The sequence below is a fragment of the Ornithorhynchus anatinus genome, chromosome 1, assembly GCF_004115215.2.
Source record: "Ornithorhynchus anatinus isolate Pmale09 chromosome 1, mOrnAna1.pri.v4, whole genome shotgun sequence".
Taxonomy (NCBI): Eukaryota; Metazoa; Chordata; class Mammalia; order Monotremata; family Ornithorhynchidae; genus Ornithorhynchus; species Ornithorhynchus anatinus.
Window position 1 is genome coordinate 97777217 of NC_041728.1, and position 20481 is coordinate 97797697.

General features: G+C 47.9%; 1 protein-coding gene across 4 annotated transcripts in view; it reads right to left on the minus strand.

Moving 5' to 3' along the window:
- The window catches only part of KIZ (kizuna centrosomal protein), a 144377-nt gene that overhangs the window by 17884 nt on the left and 106012 nt on the right, over positions 1–20481 (minus strand). For all 4 annotated transcript variants that reach the window (XM_029067316.2, XM_029067322.1, XM_029067328.2 and 1 more), the window contains one exon: positions 13280–13390. In XM_029067316.2, coding sequence (XP_028923149.1) covers positions 13280–13390 — 111 coding nt within the window. The remainder of the gene's footprint in view (positions 1–13279; positions 13391–20481) is intronic.

The window sequence follows — 20481 nt, forward strand, 5'->3', positions numbered from 1 at the left end:
ATGCCAAATCAGTGGAAATACAGGGCGTTGGAACAAGAGAGGACAAGGGTAACGTCTGCAGGTAGCGCTTTTTCTGATGATAGTGCGATATTTGGGAAGAAGTGACGCATGGCGGGGCGGATAGAGCACGGGCCCGGGAGTCAGAAGGTCACGGGTTCTCATCCCGGCTCCGCCGCTTGTCTGCCGTGTGACCTTGGGCAAGTCGCTTCACCTCTCCGTGCCTCAGTTATTTCATCTGCAAAATGGGGACTGAGACTGCGAGACAGCGACGGCGTCCAACCTGATTTGCTTGTATCCACCCCGGCGCTTAGTTCAGTGCCTGGCACTTTGTAAGTGCTCAACAAATGTCATAATTATTACTCTTAATCCTAGCTAATCCTAGTTGATCCTAGTGTCATCTTCACCTCCGATCCATTGGCCGGGTCTGCACAGGGCAAGGTGAAGTCTGGATGGGAAGTTCCAAGGTAATATAACCAGGAAGACTAAAATATACCAATCAATCAATCGGTGGTATCGATTGAGGGGTAACTGTACGGGGAGCTACTGGATAACTGTTGCGTGACCATTTACTTTACTTCTCTGTGCCTCAGTTACCTCTTCTGCAAAATGGGGATTAAGACCGTGAGCCTCAAATGGGACAGGGACCGTGTCTAACTTGATCAGCTTGTATCTACGCCAGTGTTTAGAACAGTTTTTGACCCAGAGGAAGTGCTTGACAAATACCGTTATTATAGTTATCATTATTATGTCTACTGCATGCAGAGCACTGTACTGAATGCCTTCTGCAGGTATTTTCACTGTAGGTAAAGGATGCCTACTAAGGCCACAACTATCCAGTGGGTGCCTATTCTGTGCACACAGTGACACACAGTGATTTCCACCCGATGAACTCCAGAGGCGTGCAGCAGGGCCCCGACACCGCCGCTTCATAGAGTACATGAGAAGCAGTGTGCTCCGATGGGTAGATCGCAGGCCTGGGAGTCAGAAAGTCTTGGGTTCTAATCCTCGCTCCGCCTCTCGTCTGCTGTGTGACCTTGGCCAAGTCACTTCACTTTTCTGGGCCTCAGTTCTCTCATCTGTAAAATGGGGAGTGAGACTGTGAGCCCCACGTGGGACAGGGGCTGGGTCTAACCCGATTTGCTCGTATCTACCCTGGCGCTTAGTACGGTGCCTGGCGCTTGACAAATACTTTTAAAAAAAGTACAAAGCCCCACCTGTAGAGGAGCCACCAGGGCACCCTCCGCGATGAACTTTAATAAAGCACGTCTAGAAGATCTCCCCTCCGTATACTGACTCCCTGTGGCTAGGTAACATGCCGTCTACCGATTCTGTGGAACTGTATTCTCCCAAGCACTTAGTACGGTGCTCTGCACACAGTAAGCACTCAGTGTGGCTTAATGGATGGAGCATGGGCTGGTAGTACAAAAGACCTGGGTTCTAGTCTCGGCTCGACCACTTGTCTGCCTGCGGCCAACTCACCGAACTTCTCTGTGCCTCCAGTTACCTCAACTGTGAAATGGGGATGAAGACTGTGAGCCCTATGTGAGACGGGGACTGAGTCCAACCTGATTACCTACTTCAGCACTTAGAACAGTGCCTGGCACCTAGTAAGCGCTTAACAAATAGCATAAAAGAAATCCATTCATTCATTCGATTGTATTTTTTGAGTGCCTCCTGTGTGCAAAGCACCGTGCTAAGCACTTGGAAAGTACAATTCAGCAACAGATAGAGACAATCCCTACCTAACAACTGGCTCGCAGTCTAGAAGGGGGGAGATCACCTTTATTGAGCACTTGCTCTGTGCAGAGCACTGTATTAAGTGCTTGGGAGTGTGCAATATAAGAGAGTTGGTAGACGCATCCCCTGACCACTGCGAGCTTAGTCTAGAGGGGATGACAGACGTTGCTATAAGTCAATTACGGATATGTACAAAAATAGAGCAAACTCAGCAACTTTATGAGCCCGGGTAAGACTGATAGCTACCGCACGCCTCAGTTTCCCCATCTGACAATGGACTTCATCTATTTTAGGGAGTGATATGATTGTGAGTGAGCTGAGGCGTCGCCAGCGATGGCACCTTAAACCTAAGGTCTTGTTAGATTTGTCCAAATTCTATGGGTTCTCTGAACCCTGCTCTTGATTCAGTGGACCGAGCACGCCTTTGCGAATAAGGATAAGCGTAAAAATAATAATAATAACTTTGGGATTTAAGTGCTAAGCACTGGAATAGTGCTGGGGTAGATACGGTAGATATAGCTCAGACATCTGGTCCCGCATGGGGCTCACAGTCTAAAGAGGAAGGAGAACGGGGATTCAAATTTGATTCTGTGGACGAGGGAACTGAGGCCCGGAGAAATGAACGGACTTGCCCGAGGTCACGTGGCAGACAAGTGGTGGAGTCAGGATTAGAACCCAGGTCCCCTGGCTCTTTCCACGAGGCCACGCTGCTCCTCATCTCCTGATTCGAGATCTGGCTGTAGTTGGATAGCGAGGGCTCTTTGCAGTGTGTTGTACACCCGCAGGGAAGTAGCGTGGCTCAGTGGAAAGAGCACGGGATTGGGAGTCAGAGGTCATGGGTTTGAATCCCGACTCTGCCGCTTGTCAGCTGTGTGACTTTGGGCAAGTCACTTAACCTCTCTGTGCCTCAGTTCCCTCATCTGTAAAATGGGGATGAAGACTTTGAGCCTCATGTGGGACAACCTGATGACCCTGTATCTACCCCAGCACTAGAACAGTGCTCTGCACATAGTAAGCGCTTAACAAATACCGACATTATTACACCTGCTCACCTACTCGCTCTGTGCTCCTGAGGGAACATAACTGTCAGTCAATCAAACATACTTATTGAGCACTTACCGTGCGCAGACCACTGTGCTAAGCACTTGGGAGAGTTCAAAATAACAATAGATGACACATTCCCTGCCCACAACAAGCTTACAGACTGGAGGGGAAGACAGACATTAATATAAATAAATGAATCATACATATGGACATATGTGATGATGACGACGATGATGGTATTTATTATGCGCTTACTATGTGCCAAGCACTGTTCTGAGCGCTGGAATAATAATGATGGCATTTGCTAAGCGCTTCGTATGTGCCAAGCACTGTTCTAAGCACTGGGGTAATCAGTTTGTCTCACGTGGGGCTCACTTAATCCCCACGTTACAGATGAGGGAACTGAGGCACAGAGAAGTGAAGTGACTTGCCCGAAGTCACACAGCTGATAAATGGCAGAGCCGGGACTAGAACCCACGACCTCTGACTCCCAAGCCCGGGATCTTTCCTCTAAGCCACGCTGTAAGGGAAGACAGTGGGAGAGGCAATCAAGCAATTCCATGTATTGTGTGTTTTCTGTGTGCAGAACACTGTACTAAGTGCTTGGGAGAGTACGATATAACAACAAACAGATACACTCCCGCCCAAAACGAGCACAGACCACTCTCTCCGTAGTCAATTCCTCTGCACGAGTCCTGGGATCCAGGCTCTTCCATGGTTCCTGACGGAGACGTCGAGTGAGCCCCTTGTCGGGTAGGGGTTGTCTCTGTTGCCGAATTGTATTTTCCGAGCGCTTAGTACAGTGCTCTGCACCCAGTAAGCGCTCAACGAATACGACGGAATAAACGAATGAATCCTCAGGCCCTCTGGGAGAAGCAGTGATTCACACCACTACATATGAGTGACTTTGTGCATTGCAAAAGTGAACGCACACCGAAGGCCAGGAGCAACAATTGGCCCTCTAGTGGCCCTCTAAGATACCTGACTAGTGATAATAATAATAATAATAATAATTACGGTATTTGTTAAGTGCTTACTATGTGCCAAGCACTGTTCTAAGCGCTGGGTAGATACAAGGTAATTAGGTTGTCCCTCGTGGGGCTCAGGGTCTTAATCGTGGGAAGCAGTATGGCTCAGTGGAAAGAGCCCGGGCTTGGGAGTCAGAGGTCATGGGTTCGAATCCCGGCTATGCCGCTTGTCAGCTGTGTGACTGAGGGCAAGTCACTTCACTTCTCTCTGCCTCAGTTACCTCATCTGTAAAATGGAGATTAAGACTGTGAGCCTCCTGTGGGACAACCTGATGACCCTGTATCTACCCCAGCGCTTAGAACAGTGCTCTGCACATAGTAAGCGCTTAACAAATACCAACATTATTATTATTAATCCCCATTTTACAGATGAGGCCACTGAGGCATAGAGAAGTTAAATGACTTGCCCAAAGTCATACAGCTCATAAGTGGCAGAGCTGGGATTAGAAGCCACGACCTCTGACTCCCAAGCCTGGGCTCTTTCCACTGAGCCACAAATGGGGTAGGCGACTCCTATCTGTAGAAAAGCCACACAAATGAAACCTCCGAGCAGGCACTGTGCAGAGCGCCCTGCAATTTGTCGATCTCCCCTGGGGCACGTGACATCATTATGTCACGTTGCGCACTAGACCGGGCGATGATACCATTTTGCCACTGGGCTGCTTCACAGCCACGGCTGCTGCGGAGAGTGGGAATGGGAAAGAGATAAGGGAATGGGAAAGGGGAGAAAGAGAAGGGCCAGGATAAGGGAAGAAAAGAGACAAAGAGAAAGATGAAAAGAAGGCAAGAGGAAAAGTGGGAAAGGTGAAGGAAGAGCTCATTGTGGGCAGGGAATGTGTCTGTTATATTGTTATACTGTCATAATAATAATCATACTAAATGATGGTATGTGTTAAGTGCTTACTATGTACCAAGCACTGTTCTAAGCGCTGGGGAACATACAAGGTAATCAGGTCGTCCCATGTAGGGCTCCCAGTCTTAATCCCCATTTGACAGATGAGGCAACTGAGGCCCAGAGAAGTGAAGTAATTTGCCCAAAGTCACACAGCTGACGAGTGGCGGAGCCAGGATTAGCACCCATGACCTCTGACTCCCAAGCCCGGGCTCTTTCCACTAAGCCATGCTGCTTCTCCGTACTCTACTGTACTCTACTCTACCAAGCCACCTTTATTATCATATACCATTATTATTATCCAGTGCTTAGAACAGTGCTGGGCACATAACGTTTAACAAATACCATTACTATTATGGAGAAGCAGCAAGGCTCAGTGGAAAGAGCCCGGGCTTGGGAGTCGGAGGTCATGGGTTCTGATCCCGGCTCCGCCCCTTGTCAGCTGTGTGACTTGGGGCAAGTCGCTTAACTTCTCTGGGCCTCAGTTACTTCATCTGTCAAATGGGCATTAAGACTGTGAGCCCCATGTAGGACAACTTGATTACCTTGTATCCCCCCAGCGCTTAGAACAGCGCTTGGCACATAGTAAGCGTTTAACAAATGGCATCATTATTATCACTATAGTGCTCTGCACACAGTAAGCACTCAATAAACACGATCGACCGACTGATTGAAGAGAGGACGAAGGAAGGGAAGAGGGGAGGGAGGAAGGACGATGGAAGAGAGGCAGCAACAGGCAGCCCGTCCAGGGTCCTCTGCCAGGTGGGAGCCCATAAGGAAGGGGAGCATCTGCGGCCGTCAAAATGGTCACCCCAGTTGCTGCGGCTGAAAACCGGAGACAGACTGCCTGGTTCCGTGGGCAGCCCCGGGAACAGCTGCAGCTCCCGTTCTGACCTGCTCCTCCACTTCTCTCTGCTGCCTGACTACTTGTTTTGTTTTGTTGTCTGTCTCCCCCTTTTAGACCGTGAGCCCGTTGTTGGGCAGGGACTGTCTCTATCTGTTGCCGAACTGTACATTCTAAGCGCTTAGTATAGCGCTCTGCACACAGTAAGCGCTCAATAAATACGATTGAATTAATGAATGAATGCTCTCAGTGAGCATCTGGCTCTGTCTTCATGTCTGCCCTATCCCCAGCTCCTTATTCCAAGGGGAAGCACAGACAATTCTGCAAGGGAAATGTAATATTCAAGTGCCTGCCCTGCTTATGTGAAGGACACCCCGTTGGGAAGATCTTTAAATAATAATAATGAAAATAAATGGTATTTATTCACTCATTCATTCATTCGTATTTATTTAGTGCTTACTGTGTGCAGAGCACTGTACTAAGCGCTTGGGAAAATAAATACAGCAATAAAGAGCGACAATCCCTGCCCACAACGAGCTCACGGTGTACAGGGGAGGAAGCACTTACTTTGCGCAGAGCACTGTACTAAGTACTTGGGAAAGTACAACACAGGAAAGCTAGTGGACACATTCCCTGCCCACAGTGAGTGACGATAATAAGAATGGCATTTGTTAATCTGCCATATTTATTGAGCACTTACTTGAGTACGCTATAACAGTTAGTCGTCACGTTCCCTGCCCACAAGGAGCTTAGTTAAGGGCTTACTATGTGCCGATCAATCAATGAACTGTATTTATTGAGTGCCTACCGAGTGTCCTTGGGAGAGTACAATATAACGATATATGAGACTTGGTAGACACATTCCCTGCCCACAATGAGCTTACAGTCTAGAGGGGGAGGCAGACATTAATATAATACAAAAATTACAGTATGTACGTAAATACTGGAGGGGTTGAGGGAGGGGTGAATACAAGGAGCAGATGAGGGTGATGCAGAAGGGAGTGGGAGAAGAGGAAATAAGGCCTTAGTCAGGGAAGGTCTCTCGGAGGAGATGTGCCTTCAGTAGGGCTTTGAAGATGGTGAGAGTAATTGATTGTCTGTGGGATATGAAAAGGGAGGGCATTTCAGGCCAGAGGCAGGACGTGGGTGAGGGGTCGGGACCATCCGAAATCATCTGTACTGTACTCAATTCTGGGTTACACACAAAATAAGCAGGTTGGACCCCTCTAGACTGCAGATTCTTTGTGCCCGGCCGACACATCTACCAACTCGGTTGTATTGTACTCTCCCAAGTGCTCAGTACAATGCTCTACATCCGGTAAGTGCTCAAAAAATACCATTGATTGACACAGTCTGTCCCCAGAGGTGCTCATGGTTTAAGTAGGAGGGAGAACACGTATTTAATTCCCATTTTACCGATGAAGAAACTGAAGTACAGAGAAGCTAGGCGATGACGTGCCCAGAGTCGCATAGCAGACGAGGGACGGAGCTGGGACCGCAACCCGGGTCCTTTGACTCCCAGGCCCTTGCTCTTTCCACACTGCTTCCCTGAGGATGGTGGGCTCCTTTGGCTGTTGTTGGCTGGACCAACATCTTGGGCGAATCAGGAATTCTAGACCTGAACAGTGGTTACCTCTCCGAGTGTGTCAGTTGCAGCCAGAACTGGTCTAGCCCTTAAGGATACTGGGAACTCCCAGTGGTCTATGGGAGCCATCTGGACCAGTTCCACCTCGAGTGGCTCCGAGCCGGCGAGGAGTGGCGCAGAGCCCATCTGGGGAGCCCCGGGTAGGTGTAGAGGGGCTTTTCTTGTCTCTCTGCCTCCCCCATCTTTCGTCACAATGACCTTTCCACGGACTCCATCGATGAAACTGAAACCATTCGGTGTGGTCTCCCTAAAATTTCCCTGCCAGTCTGTTCCTCCTCCAACCTCCTCTTCGACTATTCCTCCCTTCCCGGCAGTATCTCAAAAGAACTTCCGTCTCCTCCACCTGTACCTCCGACCCCAGTCCTTCACACCTTATTAAAACACTTGCTCCCTCCCTTTTTCCTCCCTGACCGCCGGCTTCAACTGTTCACTTTCCAATGGCTCCTTCCCCACAGCTTTCAAGCAAGGCCATGGACTCCCTACCTAAAAAACCCCCCCTTGACCCCAAGGCTCCTTCCAATTACCACTCCCATCTTCCGCCTATCATTCCTCTCCAAGCCTCCTGAGCCAGATGTCTATGCTTGCTGCCTCTACTTCCTCTCCTCCAACACTCTGCTTAACCTCCTTCCATTCCCCCTTCCACTCCAGGGAAATGACCCCCTTTAAGGTCATCAATGATTTCCTGCCAAATCCAATGGCATCTACTCCATCCTAATCCTTTGGTCCGTCCTAATACTCCTCAACCTTCCTGCTGTCTCTGATGCTATGGATCACCCCCTTTCTCCTGAAAACAGTATCCAACCTTTGTTTCACTGACAGTGCCCTTTCCTGGTTGTCCTCCTATCTCTCTGACCGCTTCTTCTCAGCTCTTCCACGGATTCCTGCTCCGCCTCCCACCTTTCATCTGTGGGGTTCTCTCAAAGTTTCGTTCCGGGTCCCCTTCTAATCTCTATCTACACCCAATCCCTTGTAGAACTCATTCGCTCCCATGGCTAAAATCTCCATGGGAAATTTTAGGGAGACCACTCCTAATGGTTTCAATTTTATTGACAGAATCCGTGGACAGGTCACTGGGGCAAAAGATGGGGAAAGTAGCGAGACAAGAAAAGCTCCTCTACATCCACCCAGGCTCCCACGGCATCCCATTTCTACATGGATGATTCCCAAATCTACCTCTCCAGGCCTGACCTCTCTCCTCTGCAGTTTCGCATTTCCTCCTGCCTTCAGGAGGACATCTCTATTTCGATGTTCTCCTAACACCTCAAACAAACTGTTCAAAACAGAGCTCAGCTTCCTACCCAAAGCCTGTCCTCCCCTTTATCTTCCTTTGACTGTAGACAGCACCACCATCCTCCCCTTCTCACAAGCTTGTAACTTGGGCATTATCCTCAATTTATCTTTCTCATTTAAGCCTCACCTTCAATCTCTCATGAAATCCTGTCAGTTCTAGCTTCACAGCATCTCTAGAATCTGCCCTTTCCTCTTCATCCAAACTGTTAGGATGCTGATCTAAGCATTCACCATTTCCTGCCTGGACTACTGCTTCAGCCTTCTCAGCCTCCCCTCTCTCCAGTCCTTACTTCGCTCCGCTGTCCGGATCATTTTTATGAAAAACTGTTCAGTCCGTATCTTCCCCATTCTTTGAAAACTTCAATGGTTGGTCAATCCACCACTGCATCAGACAAAAACTCCTTGCCTCTGGCTTTAAGACACTTCTGTCAGTTCTCTCCCTCTTACCTAACTTTGCCGATCTCTTAGCACAATCTAACCTGTACATTTCACTCCTCAAACACCGACCTGCTCTCGGTACCTTGATCTCATCTACCTTGCGGCTGACCCTTTGCTCACCTCCTTCCTCTGGCCTGGAACTCCCTCCTTTTTCATATCCGACAGTCCACCACTCTTCCCACCTTCAAAACCCTCGTAAAATCACATATCCAAGAGGCCTTCCCAGACCAAGCCCTTTATTTCCCCATCCGCCCGCCCCCTACGTCTACTATGAACTTCTCCCTCCTCCCTTCTCTCTTTCTCTCCTCCCTTCTCTCTTTCCACTGCCCACCCTGCACGCTCCACTCCTCTGCCGCCCACCTCCTCACCGTCCCTGCTCTCGCCTATCCTGCCGTCGACCCCCGGGCCACGTCCTCCCGCGGTCCTGGAATGCCCTCCCTCCTCACCTCCGCCAAACTCATTCTCTTCCCCTCTTCAAAGCCCTACTGAGAGCTCACCTCCTCCAAGAGGCCTTCCCACACTGAGCTTCCCCTTTTCCCTCTGCTCCCTCTGCTGCCTCTCTACCTCCCCTCAGCTAAGCCCCCTTTTCCCCCCCTTTCCCTCTGCTCCTCCCCCTCTCCCTTCCCCTCCCCTCAGCACTGTGCTCGTCCACTCATTTGTATATAATTTTATTACCCTATTTATTTTGTTAATGAGATGTACATCACCTTGATTCTATTTATTGCTATTGTTTTAATGAGATGTACATCCCCTTGATTCTATTTATCGTTATTGTTTTTGTCTGTCTCCCCCGATTAAACTGTAAGCCCGTCAGTGGGCAGGGACTGCCTCTATCTGTTACCGATTTGTACATCCCAAGCGCTTAGTACAGTGCTCTGTACATAGTAAGCGCTCAATAAATACTATTGAATGAATGAATGAACTTGGCTGTGTAACTCTTAAACACTCTGGTACTCACACCAGCCCTTCAGTACTTATGTAAACATTTTTACTCTACCATTTTCCCTATCCCTAATCTATTCTAATGTCCGACTCTCCTGTCTCCCCTTGTAGACTGTCAGCTCCATGTGGGTAAGGATCATATCTACCAACTCCAGTGAACTGTACTTTCTCAAGCACTTAAAACAGTGCTCTGCACAAATAAGCATTCAGTAAATACAATTGTTTGACTCTGTTTATTGTTGCATTGTATTCTCCCAAGCGCTTAGTACAGTGCTCTGCACACGGTAAGCTCTCAATAACTACGACTAAATGAATAAATGGTTGACTCCTTATGCTTCTCAAGCCTTCCTTTCCCCTGACTCTTATTCTTGATGTTATTTCCTGATCGGGCTCAGTCATATGTGAGAGCCAGGAACATGGGTGTAAAGTGCGGTCATGTGAGACAGAGAGAAAGAGAGTCCTTCCCTTATCGGAGCTCATGGCTGTGGATGGCTGCCCCCCATGGGCTTCCCAAAACCAGCTCCAAAACACCATGGAAGATGTTGTGGGGAGGGGTGAGCGTCGGGCTCCCCTTGTTTCACAGCTCCCCTTGATTTCCACCCCTGGGGAGAGGGAGAGGGGGCTGTTTAGGTGGATTTTATTCTCCTGCTGGGCGGAACACAATCCGGGCCTGGTCATATCTGCCCGAGGCACATGAGATTTGACTTTACATTTAATTAAAAAGTAATTAACTTTCTCCTCCCCAGGTCATATCCTCCCACTTACGCACTCAAAGCCACCCACAGCACTTTTCTACATTCAATTTTTGTACTCTTCTATTTGTCACTTATCCATCTTTCATTTCTTATTCTGCCTCTTAACTGTAAATCAACTGATATCTGTCTGTCCCCTAAGAATGTAAGCTCCTCGAGGGTAGGGACTGCAACTTGGTCTACCAGCTAGAGCATGGGCCTGGGAGTTAGAAGGACATGGGTTCTAATTCCAGCATTGCCACTTCTCTGCTCTGTGACCTTGGATAAGTCAATTCACTTCTCTGGGCCTCAGTTACCTCATCTATAAAATGGATATTGAGACTGAGCGCCCCATATGGGATATGGACTGTATCCAACCTGGTTAGCTTACACTTACCCCAGCAGTTAGTACGGTTAATGCCTATGCCTGGCACATAGTAAGTGCTTAACAAGTACCACAAAAAATTGTACTCTTCAAGTGCTTAGTAAAATGCTCTGTACATAGTAGGTATTCAACAAGCACTACTGGCTGATGAAGTGAGAATGACAGATGAGCCTTGGTTTTGAGAATTCGGGCCCAAAAATCTGCCTGAAGGAATTGATCATAGTGATGGGGTTTGCCCAGTGCTCATCTGAGAGACCTGAGGGCGGAGACTCAGGTTCGCTGCGCGGGAGGAGGAAGTGGTAGACAGCTTTCGTATTTTGACCAAGAAAACTCTTCGGATCCACTACCAGAATGATTACAGATAATAATAATAATAATGATGTTGGTATTCGTTAAGCGCTTACTATGTGCAGAGCACTGTTCTAATCTCTGGGGTAGATACAGGGGAATCAGGTTGTCCCACATGAGGCTCACAGTCTTCATTCCCATTTTACAGATGAGGGAAGTGAGGCACAGAGAAGTTAAGTGACTTGCCCACAGTCACACAGCTGACAAGTGGCAGAGCCAGGAGTCGAACCCATGACCTCTGACTCCCAAGCCCGGACTCCTTCCACTGAGCCACCCTGGGAGAGACGTGTCCATGGCACTGCTCTGGGTCGGACACGACTCGACAGCATAAGACAACAACCAGAACAACATCTTACTCTCTCTTCCCCGCCAATCAAGTGCTACCTGGGGCACGAGAGCACCAAATGGATAGGAGGGCGCGGCATGAAGTGCACATAGAGACTTTTAGCTGCAGGACCCACTGATAGTCAAAGTGACCCCAGCATAGTGCAGAGAAGCAGCGTGACTTAGTGGAAAGAGCCCGGGCTTGGGAGTCAGAGGTCGTGGGTTCTAATTCCGGCTCCGCCACTTCTCAGATGTGTGACTTCGAGCAAGTCACTTCACTTCTCTGCCTCAGTTCCCTCATCTGTAAAATGGGGATTAAGATTGTGAGCCCCACCTGGGACCATCTGATAACCTTGTATCTACCCCAGCGCTTAAAACAGTGCTCGGCACATAGTAAGCGCTTAACAAATATCACTATTATTATTGTTATATTATTATTAATGCCATCCGCCATGCCATAAAGAAGCAGGCATACACCTTCGTAGAACACCGTGATCTCGACCGCCCATGTTATTCAGCTATTTCTAAGGATTTCTGCGGGGCCTAACCACCCTAATGCCCTATGAGGTAGGTTCTTTGTTTGGAAAGCTTCGCCCATGATGGTATTGCCTCATCAGATATGGTCCTACTTGAAGAGCCAGGACCAAACTCCAGGTCTTCCAATAGCCAGAACTTTACTCTTTCTATCAGACTGACAGCAGGGCACACTACTGATTGACAACGGTGGGTTGTGAAAAGGTGCCGAAGACTGGCACCATTTGGGTCTGATGGGTCAGTGCTTTAATCACTGCGCAGCCTCAGAGGACTGACAATCACTACAGGGAGATAAAGTCTGGCCACGAGATTGTGTTCTTGTGGGTCTGGCTTCTGAAAGGCCAGATTGACAGCTTGCCGCCCAGGGATGCCAGGGGCCGGGAGTTCCTCTGTCACTACCCTATTTAGACTTTGAGGGCCACTTAAGGGGAAAGGGATTGATTAATTTAGTTGTGGTGCTAATTATTATGTGTTTACTATGTGCCAGGCACTGTATTAAACGCTGGGGTGGGTACAGCAAATTGATCTGGGCACTGTCCCTGTCCCGCATGGGACAGTTTTACTCCCCATTTTACAAATGAGGTAACGGAGGCACGGAGAAGTGAAGTGACTTGCCCAAGGCCACACAGCAGACAAGTGGCAGAGCCGGGATTAGAACCCACGACCTTCTGACTCTCAGGCCCGTGCTCCATCCACTACGCCATTCTGCTTCCCCAAGGGATGGTATGGGGGCAAGCAGGGCTGAGGGGTGGAAGATTCTGACTCGTTGTGTGTCAATCGGATGGGCCCAGGGCCAGGGCATACTCGGGGGTAGCTGCCCATCCAATCCAAAATATTGTTAGGCATGTGCTGAGCTGGTGTCTTCCTCCAGGATTAACCTGGGGCGAAACCAAATTTGCTTTAGAAACATCCTTTGTGGGAGACCACGCCACAGAACGTGACCAGGGTACGTGCCAAAGGGATTGTATGCCACTCGACTGCTCCGGGCCGGAGTCTGGCAGTGCTCCTGCTGTAGAGATACCACCCCCTCCATCGCATCACTCCCCGGCAGGGTCTCCGGCTTTAGCGTGAGCGTGGAGGACAGGAGCCTTGCTTACCTGGCACCTGCGATTTGGAGCCGCCTGCCTTTTTCTTTTGATTCTTTCCTCTAGTTTGGTCCTTACCAGCCTGCAGTGTGGACAGCTTCAGCAACTGATATGCTTTTGTCTCTGCAGATATTGAAAAAAGACACAAAAAATGAATCCCGCAGTTCGAAGAGAAAAAAATCTTTAAATTCCAAAGTACGTTAAAGTTTCGCGAGAAGCACGTGTATCCCCATCTGTGTGTTGAAGTGTATTTTGATTGCCAGTAAGCCTGCTTGGGAAATGGATCTGGGTTCAAGAGGGTTTCATTAGGAGTTGCTTGGGTTCGCTGAGGGCACAGAGCTCCATTTCCTTGAAGCCTCCTAGCTTCTTGTTTTCTCAAGTTTCTCTTCTCAACTTACACTCACTCCCTTGGAGAACTCATCCACTCCCAGGGATTCAGCTACCATCTCTGTGCTGACGATTCCCAAATCGACCTCACTAGCTCTGATTTGTCTCTCTTCTGCCATCTCAGATTTCCTCCTGCTTCCAGCATCTCTAAATGGATTCATTCAAACCTTTCAATCGTATTTCCTCAGCGCTTACTGTGTGCAGAGCACCGTACTAAGTGGTTGGGAAAGAACAACACAATAAACAGTGACAATTCCTACCCACAACAAGCTCACAGTATAGAGGGGGGAAAAGCATGGATGGTATTTGTTAAGCGCTTATAATGTATCAGGCACTATACTAAGCACTGGGGTGGAAACAAGTAAGGCAGTCCCTGCCCCACATGGGGCTCCCGGGAGTCTCGATCCCCATTTTACAGATGAGGTAACTGAGGCCCAGAGAAGTGGACTTACCCAAAGTCACACAGCAGACAAGTGGCAGAGCCGGGATTAGAACCCTTGACCGTCTTACTCCCAGGCCTGTGCTCTGTCCACTAGGCCATGCTGCTCCAGTGGATGGTCCACTGGTAATTCATGCTCAACATGTCAGAAACTGAACTCCTCATGATCCCTCCCAAATCCTCTCCTCCATCTAACTTTTCAATCACAGTTGACAACACTACCATCCTTCCCTCCTCTCATGCCCGGAACCGTGGCATTAGCCTCGACCCCTCCCGCTTTTTCCACCCCCACATTCAGTCTGCCACCGAATCCTGTCAATTCTCCCTCCACATTCCCAGACCTCACCCTTTCCTCTCCATCCAAACTTCTCCAGACTAGTCCAGGCACTTGCTATAATCCCTAACCTGACTCCTGCATCAGCCTCCTTGCTCATTTTCCTGCCTAGTCTCTCCTCATCTCAGTCCATATTTCACTCGGCTACTCAGATCCCCATTCCTCAGGAATCTCCAGTGGTTGCCCATCCGCCTCCGCATCGAACAGAAACTCCTTACCATCGGCTTTAACGCACTCAATCACCTTGCCCCCACCTACCTCGGCTCGCTACTCTCTTACTACAACCCAGCCCGCACACTTCGTTCCTTTAATGCCAACCTACTCACTGTACTTCTCTCTCACGGGTCTCACCGCTGGCCTCTCACCCACATCCCGCCTCTGACCTGGAACGCCCTCCCTCTTCATACCCGACAGACAATTATCTTCCCCACTTTCAAAGTCTTAATGAAGTCATATCTCTATCAAGAGATCTTCCCTGACAAAGTCTTCATTTTCTCTTTTCCCACTCTCTTCTGTATGTTCCTAACTTGTTCCCTTTACTCACCACCGACTCTAGCCCCAAAACACTTACATATATATCTGTAATTTATTTATATTAATTTCTGTCTCCCCTGTTAGACTGTAAGCTCACTGTGGGTGGGGATGTGTCTGTGCTACTGTCATACTGCACTCGCCCAAGTGCTTAGTACAGAGCTTTGCACACAGTAAGCACTCAGTAAATATAATTGATTGATCAGACCATTAAAAAAAACAACACTGTTCTGCACTTGTCTTCCCACTCTAGAAACCTCCAATGTCTGCCCATTTCTGTTTGTATCAAGCAGAAAGTCCTGAATACTGGGTTTAAGGCATTCAGTCAGCTCTCTCCCCACTATTTACTCTCTCTCCTCCTATAACACCTCAGCTTGCACATTTCATTCCTCTCACACCAACCTATTCATTCTCACCTCTCTAGCGACTGACTGAGGCTCACACCCTCACCCTGCCTGGAACTTCCTCCGGCTTCACATCCGGCAGACCACTGCTCCCTCCATCTTTATAGACCTCTTAATATCACATCTCACCCAGAAGGAATACAGCGTGGCTCACTGGAAAGAGCACGGGCTTTGGAGTCAGAGGTCATGGGTTCGAACCCCGGCTCTACCACTTGTCAGCTGTGTGACTTTGGGCAAGTCACTTAACTTCTCGGTGCCTCAGTTACCTCATCTGTAAAATGGGGATTAAGACTGTGAGCCCCACGTGGGACAACCTGATTCCCCTGTGTCTACCCCAGCGCTTAGAACAGTGCTCGGCACATAGTAAGCGCTTAACAAATACCAACATTATTATTAAGGAATACCATGATCGATCTCTCAACTCCCCACCCTTTTTCTTACCACGTGTCACTTCGGAACATCTGTATCACCTAATCATTTGGATATCATACTGTAAGCCCGTCAAAGGGCAGGGACTGTCTCCGTCTGTTGCCGATTTGTACGTTCCAAGCGCTTAGTACAGTGCTCTGCACATAGTAAGTGCTCAATAAATACGATTGAATGAATGACTATCACCCCTTCCTTCTCAAAGTACTACGTACATGTCTATAAACTCTACTACTTTCTCCTATCTACAGTTTCTTTAGTGTCTGTTTCCCCCTCTAGACTGTGAGCTTCTTGAGAGTCTGGATCATGTTTATTAATTCGGTTGTACTCTCCCAAGTGCTCATTACAGTGCTTTGCATACAGTGGGTCATCAACAAATACTATTGACTGATTATCCCAGGGACAACTAGGAATAACTAAGAGATGTCAGGAATAAATTAGAGAAGCAGTGTGGCTTAGTGGAAAGAGCACAGGCTTGGGAGTCAGAAGTCATGGGTTCTAATACCACTTCTGCCACTTGTCAGCTGTGTGACTGGGCAAGTCACTTGACTTCTCTGTGCCTCAGTTACCTCATCTGTAAAATGAGGATTAAGACTGTGAGCCCCACATGGGACAACCTGATTATCTTGTATCTACTCCAGTGCACAGAACAGTAATTGGCACGTAGTCGCGCTTAACAAATACCATGATTATTATTATTTTCCTCTCAGCCCCACCAACTCTCCTTTCAGAGAGCAAACTGGAGGACCTTGAGGGCCTGAGCAAGGGACAGGAGCAAGGAGCAAGGTGTAAACCCTGCACTTGGATTTGCACCCTTTATTCACCCCATCCTCAGCCTCACAGCACTTATGTATAGATCCCTAATTGATTTATTTATATTAATGTCCATCTTTCCATCTAGACTGTGAGCTCCTTGTGGGCAGGGAACATGTCTACCAACTCTGTTATACTGTACTCTCCCAGGTGCTTAGTACCAGTGCTGTGTACACAGTAAGCGTTTGGGAAATCCAATTGATCGAAAAAAAAAAAAGATTTCACTCTGACTCAGAGTCGGACTTTCTTTCTGACTGTGGGTGGCCTGCATCGCTGTTGCTGCGCTTGCAGAGAAATCCTGTATAGACTGTAGGTACAAGACATTAAGAAACTTAGGTATTGACCCCAGAAATCAAACCAGCAGGGAAGTAGACACAAAACAACAAATGAAGAGCGACTCTCCCCAGGCCACAGGTGGGGAACAGAAGGTGCAGGTCCAGAGAGGGTGAAGGAGGAGACTTTTAGGGAGGAAAAAAAATATGGCATTTTTTAAGTTCTTCCTATGTGCCAGGCACTGTACTAAGTTCTGGGGTGGATACAAGGATATCAGGTTGGATACAGTTCCTGTCCCATCTGGGGCTCACAGTCTCAATCCCCATCTTGCAGATGAGGTAACTGAGGCAAAGAGAAGTACAGTGACTTGCCTAAGGTCACACAGCAGACAAATTGTGGAGCTGGGATTAGAACCCGTGACCTTCTGACTCCTAGGCCTGTGCTCTATCCACTCTGTCATGCCGCTTCCTCCCCGAGGGAAGATCTCGATCTCAGAGGAGGGGAGGGGGAAACACAGAGATACACAGACAGCCACAGCCAAACAGAGGATACCCGGTACACTAACTACTGTTCTGTTCGCCATATCGCAAGGGGGACCGAACAGAGTTGGGGAAGGAATGCAGCAGTGCGATCAGTATATTCAGTGGGATGGAAAAGCTTCAAGGTGGACTCTTCACTGTGGAGAGATGTAGATTGAGATGGGGCAGGATTGACCTTTATAGAACTAGTATAAGGATGGATGTGGTGAATATGGAATTAGCGTTCCTCAAATTCGCCACTCCGACCAGGATGAAATGCATACGCTGGAGTTTCAGGAGACAGATTCAAGACAAAGGGGAAACACTTTTCATGCAGCAGGAGGTAAATTCACTAATTCACTAATCCATTCCCATGTACATATCCATGTTGTATTGTACTCTCCCAAGCGCTTAGTACAGTGTTCTGCACACAGTAAGTGCTCAATAAATTTGACTGAATGAATGAATCACTCATTTATATACTTTAATGCCTGTCTCTCCCTCTAGACTGTGACCTCCTTGCGGGCAGGGACCATGTCTATCAACTTTATTTGTAGTGTTCTCTCCCAAGGGCTTATCACAGTGCTCTTGCATAATAAGGGCTTGATAAATACCACTGATTGACTGACTGACTGACTGTGAGTACAGCAATATCAACCAGTTCAAGAGGGGTTTGGACAGATTCATGGATGAGAGGTCTAGGATAGATTCCTAGAGGAATGTAAGAGGTAAAAGTATGGATCTTAGGTAAAAGCCTCAACAGGGAAAAACAGATACATGAACCATGGGAAAGGTAAGAGGCATTAGATGGTCCAGCCCTAACCATGAGGACGGAAGTCCAAGAAAGCGACCGTCACGTAACTTCTCCAAGAGCCCTGGTGCTCCTGCCAGAGACAGAATCCAGTGCAGAATGGATTGCCCCTATCGTCATCATCATCAGTGGTTTTTAATCAGTGTTTACTATGTGTAGACACTGTACTGAACATTTGGGAAAGGACGATACAACGGAGTTGACAGACACGCTCCCTGCTCACTCCGGTATATTTCTTATATTCTTATATTGTGTTCTTACCCACAGAGGTAAAGACAGAGACAGTTAGAAAGTGACAAAAGAAAGAGAGAGACAAATTTGAGACGGAAGCAAAACTTTAGTGACATAGGGATGAGGTCAAATATATAAACAAAAGAGCAAAAAAAGAAAGTTAGAAAGAGCAAAGTGACCAGAGAGACACTGAGGAACAGAGCTAGAAACACAGGGATACAGAGATGATCAGAGAGGCTGAAATCCAGAGAAAGAGACAAAAACAGAAAGAAAGGGAAAGCATAGTCAGAGATTCCAAGGTCCCAAAGGACAGAGAAATAGAGGAGAGAGAGAGAGGGACAGAGAGAAAGAAATATATAAATTGAGAGAGAGATAAAGGACAAGAAAGAGAGATTGAGGCAGAAGGATGCAGATGAGTGAGGGAGTTAGGGAGGCCAAGAAATATTCATTCATTTATTCATTCATTCATTCATTCATATTTATTGAGCACTTACTGTGTACAGAGCATTGTACTAAGTGCTCAGGAGAGTAAAATATAACAATAAACAGACACATTCCCTGCCCACAATGAGCTTACAGTCTAGAGGGGGAGACAGACATTAATATAAATTACAGCTATGCGCATAAGTGCTGTGGGGCTGAGAGGGAGGATGAACAAAAAAGCAGAGTCACACAGAGAAAACTAAATGAAAGAGACAGAGAGACAGCATGTTACAGGAACTCCAGATAATTGGGGAGAGGAGAGAGAGCATGGCTTGTTAAATGGAAGACACAGAGCATTAATGGACAGGCATTTTTGAGAAGTGATGTGAGAGGGAATGACTTTAAAATTCATGTCTATAGGACTGTATCCAACAAGGAACTAATATAGCAGTTTACAGTACAACTCAGAAAAGAGAGGGACAGGATCCAACGTTGGGGAAGAAACAAAAAACCTCCTTAGCACCACTGGTCCTATGGCAAAAAAATATGTCAGTGCTCCTGGAGAGTAGGAAATACAAACTGGGCAGGAAAAAAGTAAGATAAAGCTAACCAGGAGCAAATGCGGCCATTCACTCAGGGAGAAAAGACAAACCGGAAAGCTCCGAGATAGGGTAGCACCACCTTTGTGAGAACGGGACAGAAAAAGATCTGGGGCGCACTGAACCCACAGTGAATTATGTAACTAAAAGAGCAAGAAGATATCAGACCCAGTGGCAACATTCCCATTACACTAAGCGTAGCACAGCGTCTACTGTGTTTGGTCTGGGGAGAATTTGGAGAGGAGCCACAAGGGATAAAGCAAAATAATTAAAGATTTGAATAATAGGCCTTTTAGGAAAGACCAAAGAAACAGAGTCCCTTTAGCCTGAAGAAGAGGAGGCTGGGAGGAGGAAAGGCAGGCAGGGGGAGAGGAACAATTAGTAACTGTTTTCAAGGGTGAGTTATGAGAGGGTCTGTCTCTTGGTTTCCCATTCTTCCCAGTGTCTCTGCTCAAGAGGAAAGACAGTTTGTTGAGGGAGCACGTGTTTGTGTATACGCGTGTGCATGCACACACACAAACACACACACACACCATGGCTGCCTTGAGAGGCATCCACTGAGGCCCACAAAAGAAAGGTTTAAACTGCAGCAGTTTCCGACCTGAGAGATTTCTAAAAAAAAAAAGGGATGCTTAGCCATCATCCTGGGACAGCTCCAATGCTCATTGAGCAGCGTGGCTTAGTGGAACGAGCCCGGGCTTAGGAGTCGGAGGTTGTGGGTTCTAATCCCGCCTCTGCCACTTATCAGTTGTGTGACTTTGGGCAAGTCACTTAACTTTTCTGTGCCTCAGTTACCTCATCTGTAAAATGGGGATTAAGACCGTGAGCCCCACTTGGGACAACTCCAGCGCTTAGAACAGTGCTTGGTGCATGGTAAGCGCTTAACAAATACCATTACTATTATGGGTGAGGCCTGACTGAAGTTCCCTGATCTGCTTTTTGAGGGCGCCCTCTCAAAAAGGTGGGAAGAGGTTTCTCTTGAAGTGGTTTTCAGTCTGCCTAAATTGAGCTTCGGGTTAATCAGG